This window comes from Desmodus rotundus, chromosome 7 (genome assembly GCF_022682495.2).
Source record: "Desmodus rotundus isolate HL8 chromosome 7, HLdesRot8A.1, whole genome shotgun sequence".
Lineage (NCBI taxonomy): Eukaryota > Metazoa > Chordata > Mammalia > Chiroptera > Phyllostomidae > Desmodus > Desmodus rotundus.
The window spans coordinates 110,988,151-111,010,920 of NC_071393.1; the positions used below are offsets into that span (position 1 = coordinate 110,988,151).

General features: G+C 54.0%; 1 protein-coding gene across 1 annotated transcript in view; it reads left to right on the forward strand.

The window, feature by feature from the left end:
• PLEKHH1 (pleckstrin homology, MyTH4 and FERM domain containing H1) overlaps positions 1-22,770 on the forward strand; it is a 53,154-nt gene that overhangs the window by 25,258 nt on the left and 5,126 nt on the right. Inside the window, exons 5-24 of the mRNA XM_053928489.1 lie at positions 2,518-2,601; positions 4,438-4,519; positions 4,764-5,521; positions 8,359-8,437; positions 9,063-9,154; positions 10,831-10,981; positions 11,170-11,312; positions 12,258-12,368; positions 13,571-13,657; positions 13,987-14,148; positions 15,096-15,176; positions 15,491-15,673; positions 16,093-16,201; positions 17,022-17,134; positions 17,754-17,930; positions 18,277-18,374; positions 18,819-18,996; positions 19,520-19,675; positions 20,804-20,904; positions 21,802-21,943. Of these exons, the coding sequence (XP_053784464.1) occupies positions 2,518-2,601; positions 4,438-4,519; positions 4,764-5,521; positions 8,359-8,437; positions 9,063-9,154; positions 10,831-10,981; positions 11,170-11,312; positions 12,258-12,368; positions 13,571-13,657; positions 13,987-14,148; positions 15,096-15,176; positions 15,491-15,673; positions 16,093-16,201; positions 17,022-17,134; positions 17,754-17,930; positions 18,277-18,374; positions 18,819-18,996; positions 19,520-19,675; positions 20,804-20,904; positions 21,802-21,943 (3,087 nt within the window). The remainder of the gene's footprint in view (positions 1-2,517; positions 2,602-4,437; positions 4,520-4,763; positions 5,522-8,358; positions 8,438-9,062; positions 9,155-10,830; positions 10,982-11,169; positions 11,313-12,257; positions 12,369-13,570; positions 13,658-13,986; positions 14,149-15,095; positions 15,177-15,490; positions 15,674-16,092; positions 16,202-17,021; positions 17,135-17,753; positions 17,931-18,276; positions 18,375-18,818; positions 18,997-19,519; positions 19,676-20,803; positions 20,905-21,801; positions 21,944-22,770) is intronic.

Consider the following 22,770-nt stretch of genomic DNA (forward strand, 5'->3'; position numbering starts at 1 on the left):
ATCAAGCTGGCCCGGCAGCCTTGGTCAGCTGGTTGGCCAAAGTTTCTCTGTGAATCCGAATCGGCAGAGACCAACATTACTGCCTCCTCTGAAAAGTGGGGCCTCCTATCCTGAGCACTTGGAAGCCCAGGAGAGGCCACTGCCCAGCATTGCCGCTACAGTGAGCCCCTTTACTCCCGAGAGGACGTTTGGAGCATCCCCCGCCAGTTCCCTATGCCCAGCCTCCTCCCCTTCATGGCCTCGTTAACTTCATCCTAATTCTGTCCCTTCCCTCTGCCATTGGCCTTGGCTACCCAACCTTTCCTGGTGCCGGGGCTCCATCATTTCCAGCAAACGATTCTGTGGTGTGGCCACATGACTTTTAATTCTTTAAGAAGGTCCCAACTAATCCTGGTGTACCTTCCCACCATCGCGGGCAAATTCATAATCACTCATCAGCATTCACTGACATTAACTTCGCGGGGTGTGGCTTTGTGATCTGTGGGGCACCACGTATTCTTGGAAATGATGGGAAAACAGAATTTTGACACATGGAATCTAATGAAGTTCCACTGTTCAGAGGATGCCTTCTCTTCTCTTCTGAGTGGTTCACAGGAGTGGCAGCGTGTGGGGATTGGTGGGCAACATGATTTCTCCTAAAGCTTAGGTCAGGGGAAAAAATCATTTTACAATAATCATAGGTCAAGATCAGACTGGAAAGAATGCTGGAATGCTGTTCTGTAAGTCAGTCCCAGCTGTGCCAGGAATGGACCAGGGCAAGTCGTTTCTCCCCTCTGGGCCTCAGTTTCCATAGACACAAAAAGAGGGTGTCAGAGTACATCAGGGGTCAGCAGACTTTTTCTGTAAAGGGCCAGATAGTAGATATTTCTGGCTTCGCCGGCCACGTGGTCTCTGTTGCGACTACTCAGCTGTGCTGTTGTGGTATGGAAGCAGCCCCTGGCCGTATATAAATGAGGGGGCATGGCTGGCTTCAGTTCACTGTATTTGCAAAAATAGGGAGGGGGAAAAGCAGGTGGAAGGCTAGATTCTGCCTGTGGGCCGGCTCACAAACCCCCAAACCAGATAACCCTCGGGCCCTTCCTGCTCTGAAATACCGAGTCTGACACTGTCACACCCCATTTTATCTGCACAGATGTGCTTGTCCGCGCTTACAGCCATCATCTTCCATTGGTGGCGCAGTTTTTCCCTGGAAGTATAACCAAAGTTGTTACTGCTGGTCTCTAAACTTCTCCAGAAAATACCAGTTTCCTTGCATTTTAGATCAGGGAACTTGTACTCATTATAGAACTGGTTGATTACTTGTGCCTCAGGCACTGTGTCCCTCCTTCTCCAGGGCTCCAGGGGGAGCTCTATCATCCCCCACTCTAGAGTACAGGTAGGCCCCAAGGGTTCCGAGTCTACAGCGGCAGATAAGCACTGCCCTAACCACAGGAGTCAGAGCCCCAAAGCCTGCGTTTCTCTCTATCCTAGGCTGCTATGCTTTACATACACACCTCACTCTTCAATCGCCTTACATACTTTTCATTGTTTTGAGGGAATTGCTATACTCTTGTGCTAAGTTAGCATGATTTTCTGGTTTTAACTGTAAAGATAATATATGTGTATAGTAAAAAAACACAACCCCCCCTGAGGCGTATAAAGTGACAACATGTTCCCTCTGTCCCCAGTCCTTCGTTTCTGCTCCTCACTGTTAACCACGTGCCCTGTGACTGTTTCTTGTGTGTCAAAGCACAGCGTTCCGCCTTCACATTGTGTTTCCAGCCGAGCCCTAGTTCGTGGGCATTTAGGTGATTTCCAGTTTTGAGGGGTTTGTTTTGGCCACTTTGTCAGATTGTAACTAACGATTGCTATGCAGTGGGTTTATTAGTTCAGTGCTATGTACATGTAAAACGTTGACTGATATTATCAGATTGCTCCCCAAAAGGCTTTGCCAGAGTGTGTCAGAGGGGTTGATGTCAAACCTTTAAATTGTGTTAGACTGATAGAGGAAAACGATGTCTCATTTCTGTCAAATTTCTTAGAGTTGTGATTGAGGATGAGCAGCTTTTCGTGGGTTTCTTTCCCTTTGCTACTTTTTCTGTTGATTTCCTCTTCATATCCTTTGTAGAGTCCATGTCCTTTGTGTGGTAAAGAATATAGTTCATATCCTTTGGATAGTTTATTTTAAATTAGCCCTTTGTGTGTATGTATGTATGTGTGTGTGTGTGTGTGTCATTTGTGTTTGCAAATCAGCCTCCTGTTGGTTTTTTGATTTTGTTTGAGGGATTTTTTTTTTTTGGTTAGATAATAATTTACAGTGATGATACAGATTTATTAGTCTTTTCCTTCATGACTTTTTCGGATTTCTCTTATGCTTTAGAAGGCCTTTCCCACTTTAAGAATATTAAAAATAGTCATGAAGGAATTTATCTTTTTCTATCAGGCCACCCCATCCAGTTGCCTGACATTTCTTCTCAGGGCATCCTGCCTCCCATTCCCCACCAAACCCGTGGGCTCAGCGCCCTCTTTTTCTTTTAGAAGCAGATGAGAGCCGAGGAAGCAAAAAATGTACAAGAAAAAGCTGCAAAGATCAAGGAATGGGTGACACTCAAGTTAGCAGAGGTGAGTCCCACACTCTTCTCGGGAGGGGAGCATGGGATGGGCGGTCCTGCGTGTGGGGTTGCCCCGCGCCTGGCCTTTCTCTGCCTCCTGCACTTGGAGGGGCCTTGACTGACCTTCACTTTGTTAACCATTTGTCCTTCATTCAGCTTAAACACTGAGACCCTTCCCTTCTCTGTCCCCATCCTCTGTCATGGTTGGGTTTCCCTAGAGCCCCTGATTAGCTGCGTGCTGTATTTCAGTTCGGGGAAAAGGAATGAGCCTCACATGGCAGGCAACCAGTCAATGTTTCTCTCTCACATTGGTGCCTCTCTCTCTCATTGATGCCTCTTTCTCTCTCTCTCTCCCCCCCTTTCCTCCTCCCTCCCTTTCCCCTTCCTTTCTCTTCTCTCTAAAAGTAATGAAAAAATGTCCTCAGTGAGGATTATATATAAACACATACACATATGTTTTATACATAATATATATCTCTATGTCTATAGATATATAGAGATATAGATATAGATATAGATATATAGGGATATATAGAGATATATAGATGCAGATATATCTATATATAGGTTATCTATATATTATATGTCTATATGTATATTATATATTATATATGCAATAGATAATAGATATCACAATAGATAATATATATCATATAGATAGGTAATACAACAGATAATATGTATTATATAGATAGGTAATATATATAGCTTTATTTAAGTGTAGAATTCAGTGGCATTAAATACTTTCACAACCATCACCACTGTCTGTTTCCACAACTTTTCAGTGCCCCACATGGAAACTCAGTGCCCATTAAATACTGACTCCGGTCTTTCTTCCCCGTCCCCAGCACCTGACAACCTCTATCCTAGTCTGCTTTCTAGAATCTCCACCATTTTTGTAGTTCATCACTTGCTACGGCTTTGTTTATGAGACTTGGGGCTTGAAGCTACAGTGCTACTAGCCAAACAAACAAACAAAGCAAGAAACTCTTCTTTCTACATACAAGGAAAAGGAATTGAAGTTTGGAAAAGGATGAAGACTCACTATTTTTTCCTCTGCATTGACACATACAACTCACGCCTATAGGGGTATCAGCTTATTTTGCCTTCTGTCCCCTTCTGTGGGCACACCTCTCAGGCCACCTCCTAGACTGAAGGTTCTTGGGGACAGAGCTGATGCCTCCACATGGCACAGCCCTGACCTTTTGCTAAAAGGTGTGTTGGATTTCATTTAAAAGAAAATGCAGCAACCAGGAGGATGGATCTCACAGACGTTATGTGTTTAAAAGAAGCCTGCAGACTCTCTAAGGACAGCCTGCAGAATTCCATTTATATAAAGTTCAAAAATGGGCACAGCAAAGCCAGTGTGTGTAAGGATTCGTACTTAGATGGTAAAACCCAGAACACAAGGAAGTGAGTCTAAGGGCTTGTAAACTTAGACGAGTGGCTGCCTCTGGGGAGGGAGGGACGAGAGACCAGAAAGGGGCAAGTCCAGGGCTGTTGGGAGTGCCGGCAAGTTTCTTAACCTGGGTGGTGGTCACATGAGAGTTCATTTCAGCATCGTTTGTTAAGCTGTTCACTGATGTGGTATTCAGCTTTCTGTGTACGTACATTTCTCAATTTTTAAAAGCTTAGAAATGAAGCTAGGGAAAAATAGGTGTAGGGATTGTCAAACAGAATTCTGTCCCAAACAAAACTGGTCAGCGCGGATGGAGGCAGGAAGTCGGGGCCAGCACTGTTCTTTTTCAAAGATTTCATCTTTAAAAAGGATTTTCGCCTTATTTTGAATTCTATGTCTAAACTTGTAAGCTGAGTATTCTAAATCTTCCTTTTTCCTTTTGCCTAGCTGGAGATGGAGAATCAGCACCTGAAAAGCTGTAATCGTCACCTGGTGGAGCAGGTGAGAGCCCTTCAAGATGCTCTAGAAGGTAAGGGGGCCTGTGACGGGGGGCTGTGTTGGTGTGGGTGTGCCTGTTTGGATGTGGGTGTGTTTGGTATGTATATTAGGGTGTGTGTGTGTCAGGCTGTGTGTGTGCATGCCAGGTATGTATATGTGCCCATGTGTGGGGGCATGTTGGGGGGGGGTGTGTGTTGGGGTGTATGTGCACACTTTGGGGTGCGGAGCTGAATAAAGGGAGCTCTTTGATGTGCCCGTTTTTGCCCCACCCATAGCTCTTCACATGGCACCTGCAGAGAAGCTGCTGGTGGTCCCCCAGGGAGCCCCAGAGGAGGAGTCTATCCCTTCAGGGCCGGGAGCCCAGCTGGTATGGCAGGACAGTGGTCCTCAAGCCCAGGATGCTTTGAAGGCGGCTCTGCCTGCACCTTCTCCAGTCTCTCTGCAGAGCAGGGACTTTAAACCTGTCCCCAAAGTGAGAAGCCCCGTGGAGGAGCCCAGGTCCATCATGGTGCGTCCTAGGGGAGTATCAGAGGCCAAGACCCTTCCACCTCGTCTAGAAAGAAAGGGGTCTCCTGACCAGCTGGTGCCGACTGCCAGATGTGATTTGGCTTCCTGGGATGAGAGCCTGGTCACTGCTCAGGGAGGGCCGCTCCCTGGGACAAAGGCCTCTGCAAGGGAAGGCGGCCCCGGCTGCAGCCTGACGCTGCCGAAGGTGCGGGCTCCCAGCAGCCCCCATGACAGTGTCCAGCTGGCCAAGCGGCACCACAGCCAGCCACATGTGGGCCCTGGGCGCTTCAAACACGTGGTGAGCATTGAGATTGGAACCCTCTCGGCCCCCCACCCCTCCGGCCTTCCCGACGTGGCCACCCTAGTTGAGCTCCAGGAGGAACCGGAGAAGATGGAGACGGACGGACAACCCCCAGGCGTCAGGAAGGAGGAAAAAGGGGGCCCAATGGCCCCGGGAGCTGAGGTGGAGGAAGTGGATCTGGGGAGCAAACCACCCACACCCCCCTTGCACCGGTTTCCATCCTGGGTAAGAGGCCACCTGGGGGCTGGGCAGAGCTGACGCGGTGACCACTGGTAGCCGAGCACAGCCACTCACTGATCCTGGGACGAGGCGGTGCCTCCAGGTGCCTCTGGGAGGCAGGTTCCACCGAGCCTGCCCAGAACACCCCACCATCAGGGGGCAGGGCCAGGATTAGGGATGTCTGGGTGGAGGCCAGCTTCCATGTCCTGAGTGTGCCACTCACCAGGCTTGAATTGCTAACTCTGTGACCCTGGGCAAGCTACTATACCTCGGGGCCTCAGTTTCCTTATGTGTAAAAGGGAATAATAGTGCCTCCTTTGTAGGGTTGATAATCCAGTAAATACTTGCAGTAGTGGGTCATAGGAAGTGGCCTGTAAGTGCGGGCTGGCACTGCTTCTGAGCCTGAGCTTCCTCGCTTGCCCCATTGGATACAGTGGTGGGATTGCTTCAGAATCAGTGACCTGAGGCAGGGACACTGATGAAACCAGACCAGCCACACACGCATCTGTGTAGAGCTGGGTGACGAAGTCCTACTTTATTCTGTCCTCTCCACTTTCGTGTCTGACGTTTTCCATGATAGAAAGTTAAAGTGCAAAGGGGGGTGGGGTGGGCATTAGTAAGGCTGCGCAGGTCGGCGGTGAGGATGAGGCAAGATAGATGTGGAGAGCTTCGCGCAGAGCCCGCCGCTAGGGCTGGACTCCTTGCCCATGCGAGGGGTTAGACGCTGGTGGTGGCTGTTTGTGTGTTTCTTTGTTACAGATTAGGAGACTGCTCTCCCCACAAACTTAGTCACTTGCCCAAGGTCATGTAATAGTGAGGGGCCAGTCTTCAGGGTAGGCTCAGCTGCCCCCAGACCCCGGCGCTAACGCTCCAGCTGACCTGCCTCTGAGGGGACATCGGGGAGTAGCTGTCAGCCTCTTACTGGAGGTCTGAGCCCTGGATGCTGCCCTGTGTGAGGCTGCTGGCAGCACAGGGAGTTGGGGACTGGGGGGGGGCACCACCGCACACCACTTCCTGGGAGGCCCGCCTTTTCAGCAGCACCTCCTGCTCTTCTCCTGGTCTTCTTTTGAAATGCTGTTAGTTCCCAGTGCTTCACCACCCCGGCTTAAGGGCCACACAGCCTTAGCAGTGATTGCCTCAGGGGACCTGGATGTCTCAAAACACCGCCCTGCCTGAGGGGAGGGCTGGGAGGTCCCCAGGCCAGCTAGTCTCGGGCCAAGGATTGCTGACCTACCTGTCCCTGAAGCCCCAGAGTCATGGGAGGGCCACAGTGAGCTGCTTCTGGAGAGGAAGGGGAGGAAGGTAAGGGAGCAGCAGGCAGACAAGGAGTAAAGACGCAGGTGGGGCAAAGGTGGAGAGGCTTTGAAAATGGAGGAAGGGCCAGGCAGGGTGGAATGCCCTCCGAACCATTTCTCCTTTTGTTGTCTTGTAAACACAAAGGCACTGGGACCCTAGCACAGGGGTGGGCAGTGAGGGCACTCTCAGCAAGGGGCTCGGCTCCTTCTGGGCCCTGAGCCTAGGTCTCTCCTGTCAGCATAGGAAGCCCCAGGGCCCGGGGAGCCCAACCTCTCTTCTCAGGGGAGACCAACTGCTCAGTGACCATCTGGGGGGAAAAGCCAAGACTAGAATTCCAACAACGTTCCTCCATCCGAGGGAGTCAGGTAGACTTATTTGCCAATTTAGAGTTTGCTGAGCCCTTTTTCTGTTGACCTCCAAAATAACCTTAGGTGAGTTAGCTGACTTTGACACTAGGTGACCTTTGGTGAAACACTCCTGTTTGTTTAATGATAGTTGCCTGAATCCCTAAGTGAAGGTGAACTTAAATTCCCCAAGCTTCATCTCATCCCCTGTGAGGTGTGAGGGCTTTTCCGCCACTGCACACGGTAACAATCTTTTTTATGCCCAATTTATTCACTGGCCCCAATTCCTCTGCCCACTGCAGTGCCCCTCCTGGGGCTTCCCCGCCGCCCCGTGTCTCGGACCTGGCCATCCCAGGCCCTCATCCCAGGATCTCCTCCCAGTCCCTCCCTCCCTCCCCCAGGTGCCTCAGCTGCCACTGCCTTACTGCCCTGAGCCAGGACCTTCTCTGGTCCTTGTGAGTCACCAGCTACCTGAGGGGCCTTTGTTGTCCTTTTATCTTGAGTGGAGAAAAGAAATATACAGAAGCATAGGTAGGGCCTGTGGGTTGCTAGGGAGCCACCAACACCATTAGAAAAGCTCCCCAGGCCTGCGGGTGGAGTGCAGACGGGGTGGGGGGGGGGGGGGGAGGGGGGGGGGGCGGGGGGTGCTATCCAGGGGCCAGGCAAGAGTTGAGGGCGGGCGTTCCCCATCCAAGGGTCTTGTATGGTGGGGTCCTTGGGCCTGGGTGAGCCGCACAGGCCTGTAGCTTGGACCGAAGCCTAACCATGATGTAACGTTACGACCATAGAAAAAATAATGTGTCCCAAACACCTGGCTTAAAAAAGGTCATGCCCTCCCCATGGGGCTCTGACTTCCTCATTGTCAACCTGCCATTTCTAAAGGTGAGCCTGAGACCCAAGAGCTGGAGAATGGGTCAGGTTCAGAGACACAGGTCTGTGACCCCTCTCCTCTGGAACCTCCTTTCCCTGAGGGAAGGGTGGGTGTAAGAGAGGGTGAATGTCTGTTGGATCAGGTGCTAGATGTTCTCATCACATGATGTCATTTGGGTTCTCACAACAGCCTGAAAGGTGGGTATCATGAGCCCAGGCCTGGCTGCAGACGCAGGTCTGGCTGCCTCCAAAGCCAGGCTTTTCCTCCACACCCGGAAGGGGCTGGGGCGAGCACATCCGTGGGCTCTGACCCTCCTGGGACTCTCATTCCAGGAGAGCCGGATCTACGCTGTGGCCACGTCAGGCATGCATCTCTCGGACATATCTCCCAGAAGCAATGCCACCTGCTGCGGTGAGTGCCACGTAGGGTGCCCGTAATGAGCAGGGTGGGCGTGCAGGGGAGGAGAGGATTCTGAGCAACAGCCAAGGCTAGGGTCACCTGGCACCCCATTCCCTCCCCCAGTAGGTAATGCTCAGGTGAAATCACACAGCTAGGGCCACCTGGGAGAGAAAAGGAAGCTGTGCAGGTTCAGCCCATCACCTGCTGGGCGGGAGTGGCCTGGAACAGGGTTGTAGCTGATTACAGAACTGGAAGGGACTTCCAAGGAAGGGTCCCCCAGCCCAGCCCCCCACCTGCACTGGCTTCTCTTCTGCAGCACAAGGGCTGTGGGTAGGAGGAGCCCCCAATACCTTGTTAGATGGGCCCCCTTTAGTGTCTCCTAAGTCACGGTCCAGCCACAGTGACGTGAAGCCACACAGCGCACAACTGGTAACCCACCTTGGCAAGAGCAGGACTGAAGAAGGCCTTGGCCCCCATCCTAAGATCTGTCACCCAGTCTTCCACCCCGAGTACTATTTCAGGGAACATTGTCTGCGTATTTCCTCCTCCTCACTCTGCCCAGGTCTCTGCCACCCCCACACCCCTTCCTGGGCTAAGGCACTAGAATTAATCTCATCCCTCTCCCCTGCCCCTCCAGGTTCAAGGCCTCCCACCCTTTGGTCCCCTGGGCCTTTCTCTGGCCTTGTCTACAAGAACTGCACAGCGCCTGTCTACACAGCCCTGAAGGGGGTAAGAAGCTGCTGTCCCAGGCGGGGGTGTCCCCATTCAGACAGGCCGCTCGTCCATCAGTGGCCAGGGCGGGGCTCCGGGGCCAGGCTTCTGCACGCACAGCTCTGGGCAGGGAGCTCAGCCCTCTGCATGTCATTTCAGTGTTCTTGTTTGTTGGACTTTTAGTGGAAAAATTCTACATTTACAAAACTTTGAGTCAATATGATTGTGGGCAAAGTAAAAAGTTAAACCTATGGCTGCTCCGCCTGTCCCCCAATCTTGTCACATGCATGCCCCAGAGGGCAGTGTGGCTCCTGCAATTTTTTCTATGTGTTCAAATGCACACTCCCATGTACACTCCCGTGACATCCCTACACTTTTTAAAACAAAAATCAGACATCAGTGCGACATATTTTTATATACATCTTTGTCATCTTTTCTTAGTAGTTTTTGAGATCATAAGTTACATACACTTCGTAAAACTCTTTGTAGAAAAATAAAAAGCTGAAAGTAAAGTTGCCTCTCGCATTGCTGTCCTGAGCCCCGAGCCCCAGAGGCAGCTGGCACCAGTGGTCGGGGGCCGACCCGGTAAGGCCCTCTGCCACGCTGGGAGATGCGTGTGCAAACATCCCCTGTGTCGCGCTCTCTCTTGCTCACACGCACACCTGCGTGCACACAGTGGGGATCATGTCGTATACGTCATTCTGCCCCTGCTTGTTCACCCAGCCACATGCCAGCTCTTCCTCCCCTTTTAGGGGCTGACCAGCACCCCTCGCTTAGATGCCCCATAACTACCTTAACCTGCCCTGCACTGATTGGCAGTTTAGGTCATGTCTCTTTTTTTTCTGAAATAGATGGTGTTATGGACACCGTCGTGCAAATACATCTCGGTGCACTTGTGCCCGCATAGTTGTGTGGGACAGAATGCTAGAGGGGGACTTTGTGGGCAAACATATATACATGTTTTAAATTTTGATAGGTAGTGCCAAATTAGCTTCTAAAAAAACTGTCACACTATAAAGTACCCTTGTCTTGACAATGTCACCAACATTGAGATAATCAGACTTTTTTTTTAAGATTTAATTTATGTTTTTAGAGAAAGGGGAAAGGAGGGAGATAGGGAGGGAGAGACACATGATGTGTGAGAGAAACATCAGTCAGTTGCCTCTTGTGCACCCCCTACTGGGGACGGGGCCCGCAACCCAGGCATGTACCCTGACTGGGAACTGAACCTTCCACCCTTCGGTTCGCAGGCTGGTGCTCAACCCACTGAGCGACACCAGCCATGGCGAAATAATCAGACTTTCAAAATGTCTGTCAGTTGAGCTGATCTCTCATTTCCTTACCCGCCCCCCCACACACATAATTGCCCCTCCTGTCTCACACTTGGCCATGGTGTAGCTTTCTGCTCCCCTAGTGGCAGGAAGTAGAGGTTACAGTGGTCAGGTGTTCAGCTGGCATGGGGCAGCTCCTTGATGGACCACACCATCAGCCTAAGGAGAGCCTTGGGTTGGGATGCAGGAGGAAGGTCGGGAAGGGACAGTGGTCTGTTGGGGGGCCTGGCCAGGTGATGGCGCCCATGGGCCCCAAGCAAGCTGTGTTGGCTGCCCGCTGAGCACCTGGAGCTGGAGTGTAGTGCAGCTGGGGTGAGCTTGCTCTGCAGCCTGAGCCGCAGTGGGAAGGGGTCTGTCTTACAGAGAGCCACACAGATCAGCAGTGTACCTTTTGTGGACGACTCCTCTGGGTCGGACGACGACTGCAGCTCGCAGGCGAGTTTCCGGACTTCATTCTCCTGCTCGGAGTCCAGGAAGACTGGTGCACTGGGCAGCCCCCGGGCTATCAAGAGAGGTATGGGGAACGGGAGCAAGAGAGGTGTGGGGCAGCAAGAGGCCCCTCACCCCCTCATGGACAGTCATCCATGGGGTCCCTGCTCGATCTCTGCCCGTGACCCTCAGCCCCAGACTCTGGGGTCCCAGGCTGGTGAGGAACTGGGGCGGGGCATGGGACACAGGCCTTGAATCTTCCCTCTTGACCAGGTGTCTCCATGTCCTCTCTGAGCTCTGAGGGGGACTACGCCATCCCCCCAGACGCCTGCTCCCTGGACAGCGACTACTCAGAACCCGAGCACAAATTGCAGCGCACCTCGTCCTACTCCACTGAGGGACTGAGCCTGGGCATGGTGAGTGGGGGGCCCACCCAGTGGGACCAAGGCAGGGCAGGTGGGAGCTGCCTGCCCGGGCCCTCCGTGCTAGACCCTAGGCAGCAGCTGTGAGAGGACGGGTTCCTGGGATGGGGGAAGGGAAGGCGGGGCCAGGGGGCTGCCACGGATGTGAGGCGATGGGGTGAGGGCGGAGGGGTGCAGTTACAGAGTAGACACACACAGACCCCATGAGGAAGAGAGGCCTGCTGAGCTCCGCATTAGACTAGGAACAGCCAGTTAGAGACCATGGCTCACTGAGCTCACTGAGCCCCAGGGCTTCACACACAGCCCCTCGTTTTAGCTCTGTGCTGACCCTGGAATGCTGGGCACTGACATTTATTGGGTCCTTCCTCTGTGCCAGGCACTGTGATCTATGCTTTTCACGTACTGTCTCATTGGTCCTCGTAGTCCTTTCAAGGTTATTACCCCATTTTTGTGGACAGGAAGCCTCAGGCTCGGAGACATGCCATTACATGTGGGAGCCAGCAGTGACGCCAGATGTCTCGTCCCCCAGCCCGTGCTCCGCACCACTGTTCTGTCCGAACCCTCCTTCCAAGCCTGGCTGATGTGGTCACTGTTCCTCAGACCTCTCCCTTCCCTGCTGCCTAGGGCTACCTTCCTCCTCCTGGCCAGCCTCTCCCCCTGTGGCCCCTGGCCGGCCTTCTGCTCACGGTCAGGCGTGCTCCCCAGACAGCAGGACCCTCTGGCACGCAGCAGGGCCGCCCATGCTTTATGTTGTCCCCTCTGATCCCTTAGCGAGACATGTGCCCTGAAAGCACACACAGTAGGTACTCAATATTTTTCTACCTGATGGCAGAGCAGTGACTCAACAGGGCCACTTTGGTCTGTGTGACGTCCAGGAGCCTCAGGGATTCCCTCTCTCTGTTCACCTTCCTCCTCCTCTGCACCCTTCCACTCCTGCAGGAGCCACTGGAGAAGTCAGGCTACCTGCTGAAAATGGGGAGCCGGGGAAAGACGTGGAAGAGGCGCTGGTTTGTCCTGAGACAGGGGCAGATTCTGTACTACAAGTCCCCGGTGAGATGCCCCTCCCCCGGGACTGTGGGGGGTGCTGGAAGAGGGGCAGCATGGCCCATGGGTGGAGGGCAGAGGTTTGGCCCGCGGGGAGCGGCTCTGAGCCACACACAGACCTCGAGGCCGGTCCCTGGATCTCACAGTGAAATCTGGCACCGAGCAGGCAATGGCAGTTCCAGACGAGCTGGCTTGGAGGTTCCTTCTTCCTTCGGAAGCCGAGTTCTTCTGGTTCTTTAAAAAAAACTGTTCTACCAGGTGGCCCATCACCTCCTCCCCATCCTTCCTTCACTGTTTGGAATTAGGGAGCCTTGGATGCTGGGGCCTACTTTGACAGGCCCTCCCTGGTCAATAACTAATGTTAATGGTTTGAAGAGGGTGAGAAGGCCTTGACTCTTGTGCACATCTGGTTGGTTGATAGTGGCTGTCTCAAACACCATGTTAAGGATTCTGAGCCTGTATTGCCCAATTGGCAGGCATGGTCTGATTGATTAGTAATGTCTGCAGTGGCACTGGAAATGGGAATGGTGATATATATGTCACTTATATGCCACACGTGATATAAAGGATGTAGGAGGAAGAATTTAAGGGCTGTGTAGCTTAGTCATAATCTGGTGGCTTCTGACCCAGTTTTGAAGGCTCAATATAAAAAGAATGAAATCTTACCCTTTGTGATGGCATGGATGAACCTAGAGGGTTTTATGCTAAGTGAAATAAGTCAGTCAGAGAAAGACAAGTACCACATGATCCTACTTATGTGTAGAATCTAAAGAATAGTATAAATACACAAAACAAAAAGTGAACAGAGAACAGACTGATGGTTGCCAGAGGGGAGGGGTTGGGGGACTGGGTGAAAAGGTGAAAGGACTGAAAAGTTCAGTCTGGTGGTTACAAAATAGCCATGGGGATGTAAAGCACAGCATAGGGAATACAGTCAATAAGACTGTTAATACACAGTTGTGCCCTGGAAATGTCAGGGGAACACTTTGTCGAGTTTCATAATTGTCTAACCACTATGCTGTACACCTGAAACTAATTCAGAATAATATTGAATGTGAACTGGGTCAGAGGGACCCATGGTTCATCATTGCTCCGTTTAGCTAGAACCGGAGTGCAGAACGAGTTACCCATCACACAGCCCAGGAAGGCTTGGGAATGAATCACTCCTTTGCCTGTGACCTGGAATAAGATCATTCCTTTCTTTACAGAGTGATGTCATCCGGAAACCTCAGGGTCAAGTGGAACTGAACTCCCATTGCCAAATTGTTCGAGGGGAGGGTGCACAGACATTCCAGGTGAGGATGGTCCCGGCAGCTGGAATTTTAGACAGCAGAGGTGCAGGGTTTGGAAATGGCTGTGATGGAGACCAAGACGGGGCAGAGCAGGCATGAGTGAAAGCCATTATGTCCACCTTGGGGTTTGATCCTAATGTGTGAGTGCGAGGAAGGAAGAGGACACAGAATGTGAGAGGGAGTGAAGGTAAAAAAAACAGGGAGCACAAGAGGAGGAGGAGGAGGAGGAGGGGCGTGGACCAGGGGTTCGCACCACCTCCGAGCCAGGTTTCTGTTGTTCTGTCTGCCCCCACCTCCCGTCTCCTGGCTCCCCTCCATCCCTCACTCCTCAGCTCATCTCTGAGAAGAAAACCTACTACCTGACGGCCGACTCACCCAGCCTGCTGGAGGAGTGGATCCGAGTCCTGCAGAACCTGCTGAAGGTCCAGGCCATTGGGCCTCTAGCCCTGTCTCAGGGTGGCACCAAGCCCACCGTGAAGGGCTGGCTGACCAAGGTATGGCTGGGGCTGGAGGAGGGGGAATGTGGTCGTTCTGAGAGCCAGGGCAGCCAGGAGCGGGAGTGCCCGGGGGCACTGGGTCCCCTCGTCATACACAGCCCCTTTCTCTAGGGATTTCCCCACAGGGCTTAGCTCGTTGGCCTCAAATATGGTCTGACCACATCGGGGATGGTGAGTGATTCCCTGGGAACAGGGGTCAGGGTTGTTAGAACAACAGCTGTTTCATGACAGAGGGAGGAAAGGACTGTCTTGTCCCTATTTTGAGGTCATTAGGGGTTACCCCCTCATCTGTACCCAGCAGTATGAATAGAAACTGTGACCTAAGTGAGGTAGGTGTGGCCACTCAAAACGTATCCCACGTCTGCCCTGAAGGCGTCTTAGTTAGGGCTCTGCTGGTTGCAAGGAGCCAAGGAGCACAAGTTAACCCCAAGGAAAAGGCAAGTTAACAAGGAAGCACGTTCACCAGGCCTGAATGTCGTCAGGAAGCAAAGTGGCCAATAGGAGCGAGCTCAGTGCTGGTGGGCTGGCTCTCCGACTCTGTTTCCCCTGTTCGGTCTCCTGTGTGTGCAGCTGTGGTTCCGCACGGTGCACACCTGCCCCCCATGGCCCTTCCCTCCCTCTCGGCATCCCTACAACTCCAGCTCTGCTGGCTAGCGTGTCCTTCCCGCATTCACACTCCTGGGACAGGCCATCTGATTGGCCTGGTTAATCTCTTTATGGAAGGTCGCGTGAGGATGGGTGGGCGTGACACAGCACACAGTGTTGTGGCCCCTGGCTGTGGAAGGGCTGGTTCTGGTAGTAGGGAGTGTGAATGGCATCTCCACTAAGGTCCCGAGTTTGACCTGGGGCTTGACATATGCCTCTTGTGGCTTCTCTGTGCCAGTCCTGGATGTACTTCTGGGGTCACCTGGCTGTAGTAATGCTGGCTCATTGCTGTCTTTCAGGTAAAGCATGGCCACTCCAAGCTGGTGTGGTGTGCTCTTGTTGCAAGAACCTTCTACTACTATCGGAGCCATGAGGATAAGGTACTCCCCGACCTCCCACAGCACCTGCTCTCCTCCCCCCACACCCCGTTCCTGCTGCTCTGCGTCCTGATGGAGCTTTCCCATCTACTCCTCTACTCCACCTAAGCCCACGACAAGTACACAGCCCGCCAGCTGGCTCCCTGCAGGGTGCAGGGCCCGCAAACCCTCTGTGGGGTCTGACCACACCTTCCCAAGCAGGCCTCAGCCAGGGAGCCATCCTTTCCCCGCCTCATCCTGGGGCCTCGGGGTTCCAAGAGGGGAGACTCCCCTGTCCCCTGCTGGCTCTCCCATTCACGGAAGGCTCATGTCCACAGCGGCCCCTGGGCCACCTGCCTGTGCAGGGCGCTCTCATAGAGGAAGTGGATCGGTCCTGCGACTCGGACGAGGACTATGAGGCTGGAGGAACCCGGCGGCTGCTTTCCTCCCACTGCACCCTGGTGATCCAGTCCCCAGAGCGCAGCCCCACCTACCTCCTCATTGGTACCAAGCACGAAAAGGTGAGGGAGGGGCTGGGCCCCGGGCTGGCCCCCTCCGGGGCCAGTGATTCCCATCTCCCCTCCTCTCTTTCCCCTGATCTTTCCCACACCCTTGTTTATTTCCCTCCTGGACATTTGGTGACTGGTAGTCCCTGATTACGAGTATTCCTGATACGGAGTTTCTCCCCCGCGACCATCTCTTCAGTGAGGTAGAACCACTGGCTTAGAAACTGGGGCTCGTGTTCACCTGATCCCAAGTCTTTCCTCCTAGAGACGGTGGCCTTGACTTGTGCACCCCAAACCAGCTGACCCCACCCTGACTTGGCCCCTTCGAGGAAGCCTGCCAGGAGCTCTTGCCTCCACCTTCCCCTCCCCCGCAACCCCCTGCCCACCCCCCCCACCCCCCGCTGCCCATCAGATGGCTTTCTGTCCTCTTCCAGGATACGTGGCTTTATCATCTCACTGTGGCTGCAGGTGGCAGCAGTGCCAGGGTTGGGACTGCCTATGAGCAGCTCATTGGCAAACTGATGGATGGTGAGGGAGACCCAGGTAAGGCCAGCATGGCCATCCTGGCCTGGGCTGGGGGCTGGGGGCTGGGCAGCTTTTGCTCAGGGGCCCAGAGAAAGCACTGCTGTACCTCGACACTATTTTAAAACCACCTGAACCTCAGAAGGGCATTCCCATCCCAAGCTCCAGGGCCCCTGTCTCTGGTGAAGCTGCTAAGGTGACCACTCTATATCCGGGGGAGTTTTGCTGGGAAGCACACCTTCCAGGGACCTGGGTCAATGTTTTACTTTGTTCATCCCACAGCTTTGCTGGCTGGGAGGAAGACTGAGGAAAGGAGGTAGCTGGTTAATCTATAGTTAGCATTGTTAATCAGTACGTGGTGCCTAACCTGGACCTGGGGTACCTTGGGGTCTTTATTTTGCTACTGATTTTTAGGAGCCGGAGGCACTAACAGCACCTACCACACACACGCCCCCCCTTGACTGCGGCTCCGCAGCGTGTTTATTTCAGGCTGACACACACTCTTCCATCCAGAGCCACCCCTGCAGGGAGGGAGGGGCTCCCCCCGCACACACGCGCTTGCGTTGCACTCAGATGCCCACGCCTCGCACTCTCGTCCCTGTTGCAGCCCTGCGAGCAAAGCAGTAGCCACCTTCCTTCCTATCAGCTGTGCTTGTGAGTGCGCTCAGTGCAATGCACAGCTGTGTGCCCCACAGGCTAGATATAAACCCAGCATGGCCTGCGTGTCCCAGACAGTTAACCCTTGTCTTCCTCACAGATCAGGGCGGGGGGCGGGGGGGGGGGGGCAGGTTCCCTGACCAGTGGTAACGGCCGCTGCTCTCCGCTGCTGTGCTTCGGGCAGATTCCCCCCTCTGGAGGCACCCCGTGCTGTGCTACAGCAAAGACGGGCTGTACACTTCCCTCACCACCCTGCCCTCCGAGGCCCTGCAGACGGAGGCCCTCAAGCTCTTTAAGGTAAAGCCGGAGCGGAGCCCAGTTCTGCCGACAGGTGGCGGGTGCCCTCACGGTGTGCCCAGGCCCTGCCCCAAGCAGTTCTTCCCCTCTTCTGGGGGAGGGGACCCATGCAGTTAGGGGGTGGTCCACAGAAGGATCTTAAGAGGAAGGGAGAGCCCCACAGGGCCGCCACCATGTCCTGCGGGACAGGGAGGCCGGAAGCTCTGGGACTTCATTCACGAGCCCTGGGGAAGCACCTGTGAAACTCGCAGGAAGCCGGAGGGGCGCCCCACCTCCTGTAGTGACCAGCAGGGAAGGACAGGTTCAAGTTGTTTCTGGGCCTGCGAGATTCCCACCTATTTTAGAATGTTCTTTGTGCCTGTCTGAATAGTCCGTCCTTTAAAAAAATGAATGTCTTGCTTACGTAATAGAAACTTTTAAAGAAGGAAGGATTGTATCCCTAAGTAGCCTTCTCAGCAAGCAAGCTGCTCTCAAGCTGTAGCAGTGTTCCCCCTTAGAAACATTCTCTGCAGTGATCTAGCCTCCCTGAGCCCGGGGGGGGCGGCCCCATTTGTCCATTGTCACGGAGGGCTGGTCGGAGCTGTTGGGCTGCCTGTGCCCACTGTCGTTTCCCTGCCAGTCCTGCCAGCTCTTCATCAACGTGCCTGTGGAAGCCACTTCGGTGGACTACCACGCATCCCTGGCCCAGAGGGCCCTGCAGGTCTGCCTGGTTCACCCCGAGCTGCAGAGCGAGATCTACTGCCAGCTCATGAAGCAGGCCAGCTGCCGCCCGCCTCAGAAGCACTCACTCACACAGGTAGGGGCTCCCAGGGCGACCAGCTGACAGGAGCCATCGGCAAGGGCTGCCCGGGAGGTGGGAAGCAGGAGGAGGTGATGGGGCAGGCATCGTCTGAGCCTGGTAGCCAGTGGGCAGCCTCAGCGCCCAAAGCTGCCTGGGCACAGCTGCCCTCTCACCGTCCCTTCTGGGTGTCTATGTACCCAGATTGGGCGACTGCTGTTCTGGGCACAGCCTGACCAACCTGGCCGTCCCAGCACCCAGAGAAGGTGGGGGGCTCTGGTGAAGAGAGTGTGCCGAAGGCCCTGTGGCTCAGGGCCGTGGGGGCTGACCCAGCACTCACCCCACACTGCCGGTTCCCCTGCAGTGCTGGCAGCTCCTGGCCCTGTGCGCCCCACTTTTCCTGCCTCAGCACCACTTCCTCTGGTACATCAAACAGCAGCTCCAGCGCCATGCAGACCCCAGGTGAGTGGGCGCCATTTCCTCTGCTGCCCCGTCCCTCCTGGCTGTGGCACGACTAAGTGTCACAGGGGAGACCAGGATGGATCACATGACCCCCCACCCTCCGAGATTTGCTCAGTGCTCACAGAGACTCCACCCATTGTGGTTTACACAAATGGGCACATGGATGGAGACCTGGGCATGCCTGGGCTTGTCTGCACACCAGTTCACACATGCATGGGTGTTTTGTGGGGGCTCATTGCCTGCAGCTCATTCCCAAATTTTCATTCCCTGTTGCCGTGTTCATGTAGGCCCAGAATGGCAAATCGATGCTGCAGGCCAGGCCTCAGGGTGTTTACGCGGCCTGCCCCAGCTGCCGACGTGGTCCTGGCTGTGGGAGCCGGGCTGTCAAAGTGGCAGGAGCAGTGGGTTCCCTAGTAGTCCCTTCTCCTTCGCCTGTCTTTTTAGCAATGAAACTGGCCAGTATGCCATCTACTGCCAGCGGGCCGTGGAGCGGACCCTGCAGATGGGGGAGCGGGAAGCCAGGCCGTCACGCATGGAGGTGATGTCCATCTTGCTGCGGAACCCCTTCCACCACTCCTTGCCCTTCAGCATCCCTGTGCACTTTGCCAACGGGACCTACCAGGTGAGGGGGCGGGCACGTACCCTGTCCTGAGTCTTCTCCTATCCCTGTCTTGGGGGAGGTGCCTTAGGGCCAGGTGGGTGCTAAGCCTCCTTAGGATCAGCAGGTTCTTAATAGGCAAACCAGCAAAAGGATGGGCACGGGGCTTAGGGGTTGGGAGTGGGGTGGTTAGTGCCAGTGCAGCAGGGGAAGGGAGCTTGAACCGCAAAAGCACGCCACTGTTTGATGTCCTGGAAGTAGATCTCCTGAACCCACTGTGTGAACAGGGAAGCTGAGATACTGACCAAGAAGATGGCCTGAAATGGCCTCTGCAGAAGGGGCCGTAAAGGAGAACCAGAGCTTCTGTCTGATTCCACTTTCCAGTGGGCGGGCTCACACCTTAGGCACGCACCCTCTGCATGTGAACACGGAATGGAGTCTTCCTTTGGCTCTTCCATTCACCCTCGCTCCTTGCAGCCAGCCTTTCCACCTCTGGACGCAGACCCCCCCATGAGACCCCTCTGGAACTAAGGCCTCTCCCCTGCAGGTGGTCGGCTTCGATGGCTCCTCCACCGTTGAGGAGTTCCTCCAGCGGCTGAACCAGGAGACAGGCATGAGGAAGTCATCTCGCTCTGGCTTTGCCCTCTTCACAGACGACCCTTCTGGCAGGGACCTGGAACACTGCCTGCAGGGGAATGTCAAGGTGATGACCTCCCCGCTAGGCCAGAGGAGGCCCTCCTGAGCCCCCGCCTGGCCCCGGGGTTTCGGTGGTGGGGAAGAGCCTGTCTGAGGGGTGCCTATTTCCCAGCCTGTTTGGTGCTGAGCCCAAGGTGCTCCCCCCATTTCTGCTCCCCCCATTTCTGTGCCATGAAAAGTTGTTTGTGCCCTTGTCTTGGGAGAGAAGATCTCTACATCCTTGTCTCCCTTGTGTGGCTGTGCAGCACCCAGGGGAACGCTGCTTCTCAGCCGGTGTAGGAAGGACAGGGAGGCACGTCTCAGCAGAAGCCCCAGCCAAGCCTGCCAGTTATACACACACAAACACACACACATGTGCACATACACACACATGCACACACATGTGGGTGGACAGCTGTATGCCTAGACCCACTGGATGCTGTGTCCTAAGCTGGCATTTCACTCTTACCCTGTCTGCCAGGGCCTGTGTTATGCCTACAGGCTCAGCCACGCTTTACAGAGATAGAGCCTAACGGTACTTGTGTATTAAAGGCCCTTCAATGGGACTAAGGGCCTGCCTGGTATCGCGGTCTGGAATCAGAGCCATGGTTCATGGCGTTCGTGGAAACGTGCTGTCACACGTGATGGGCTGCATGTTTGGGTCCAGTGTCTGCTTTCTTTACGGCAACAGGGCAGAGGCCTCTACAGTCTTTTACCATGGCCTGGGCACACGGTACCACCCACCTTCTTTGTAAATGTCCAGGCGTCTGCGAGGCTTTGTTACCCAGGAGGTCTCTGGGTGTGTTTGCTGAAGAGGGGAGCGGCAGTCAGTGGAACAGAAGGGGAGCTGGTGACATGAGGCCGTGGTGTCTGACTGGGACCCACCTTGCCTCTGGGGAGGCCCCTCACATGTTAAGGACAAGAGGGGCAGCTTTGCTGTGCGTTGCTGCTCACGCCATGCCCAGGTTCCACCTCTGTCTGTGAGGAGGTGGCAGGAACCTAGGGTCCTGGGAGTGGGAGCGGGAGGCCCCGCACGTCACCCCCATGGAAGACAGTCACTCAGCTCGGCCCTGCTGCGCTGCCTGAGTCCAGCCCTGCCTGGGTCTGGTTCCCCTCAAAAGGCGCTTTTCTGACTTCCCTGTTTTGCCTCCTCAAGATCTGTGATGCCATCTCCAAGTGGGAGCAGGCCCTGAAGGAGCTGCACTCTGGGAAGTCGGAGGGCGGCACTCGTGTCGTGAAGCTGATGTACAAGAACAGGTCTGGGCACTGGGCATGGGGTGGGCCGAGCCTGAGGGCTGCCACAGGGTGCACTGGCAGGAGCCCCCCAGAAAGAGCGCCGCATGGTGCTCATCGGCTGGAGCCAGGCCCACTGGGCAGCTCAGGCTCTCGGGCAGCGTGTGCACACACACAAACACACACACCAAGAACACAGACCAGCCTCATAAGGTGGCCGCGTGCATTATCTTAGGAGAGCAAAATTTTGTACAAGCACTAGATACTTGAGGCTAAAAATAAATTGCTCTTATACCAATTCCAGGGAATACAGAAGTAGACATCCTGACTTTGTATCAATTTGAATAAGAAAATTCCACCCTGGCTGGTGTGCTTCAGTGGATTGAGTGACGCCTGCTAACCAAAGGGTCACCCATTCGATTCCCAGTCCGGGTCCATGCCTGGGTTATGGGCCAGATCCCCAGTAGGGGGCACATGAGAGGCAAACACACACTGATGTTTCCCTCCCTCTCCTTCCCTCCCTTCCCCTCTCTCTAAAAATAAATAAAATCTAAAAGAAAGAAAGAAAATCCCATCCCAGTTATGTCTCCAGGCAAATAATTTTCCATCCGTCTCTTGGATTCTTAACTCATCCAGTTCCCTGATAAGCTATGACTCCCAGTACCAGATTCCCTTCACCAAACCCAGTAAATCTGATCGTGTATCCAGAATTAACCACGCGCTACCATTGCTCTGAGATCTGATAGCCCTATGTCCGTTCTGTGTCATGCCTACTTCAGTTTTTTTAGAGGCAATAGAAAACAGGCTCACGAATGGTAGAAAAAGAGTCATTTCTGTCTTTGCAAATCAAGGTAAACAGATGCCAGGATGACCGCATCCTTTTGGGACCCCAGCGGACCTGCTTCTCACTCTCCCCTGCAGGCTGTACTTTCGGAGTCAAGTCAAAGGGGAGACGGAGCGAGAACGCCTGCTGCTTGCCTTCCAAACCAGTGGCGAGATCGTGGCAGGCAGGGTTCCTGTCAACAAGGAGCTGGCTCTGGAGATGGCTGCCCTAATGGCCCAGGTCAGGCTCTGTTCGGGAATCGGGGGGGTCAGGGTGCCATCTGTGGACTCACAGGTGGAACGCACCACACAGCCTGAGACAGGAGGTTTGCAGATCCCATGGTGCCAGAGGACAGGGTGGCCTTGCTGTCCCTGACTGTGGAGAGATACTGACTCCTTACCCAGCAGAGGTCCTCACTGCAGGCACAGGCCACGGGCAGAACTCTGGGCATGGAATCTGGGTTTGAGTCCTAGTCATTTCCCTGCTGTGAGATTTTGACCACGTCACATCACTTGTCTATGCTTTTGTTTCCATTTGTGTAGACGGAAAGCCAAAGTACCTCCGCACCTGCCCTACAGGGTTGATGTACTAAGTATGATTCTTAAATCATGCATATCCCATAATGTATGTGATAAAATTTGTACTTAAAGCTGCCAAATATTTCACCTAGAATTAGAAAAAGGAACACATGTTCAGACTTTGACTCTACTCCCGGTTACCTTCAGGAGGCCATCTTGCCAAAGGTGTCTGGGTACCGGATGGTCCGCGTGGATCTGCACGCTGAAAAGGAAGGGGAAATGATAATAGCTGATCTTTAATATAATAAAAGTTTATCGAATACTCTAGAGAGGGCCCTGTGCTACATATTTTATATGTATTATCCCATTTAATTCTCATCCCCACGGAATAGATGAGGATGTTGGAGCTCAGAGAGTGTAAGTAATTTGACCAGGTTGTAAGCTGGTAAGTGGCAGAGCTGGGATTTGAGCCAGGTGTCTGACTCCGAAGGCCACATCTGGAACAGTCTGCTCCTCTGCAGTCAGTCAGTCCTCATGTAACATCGTCAC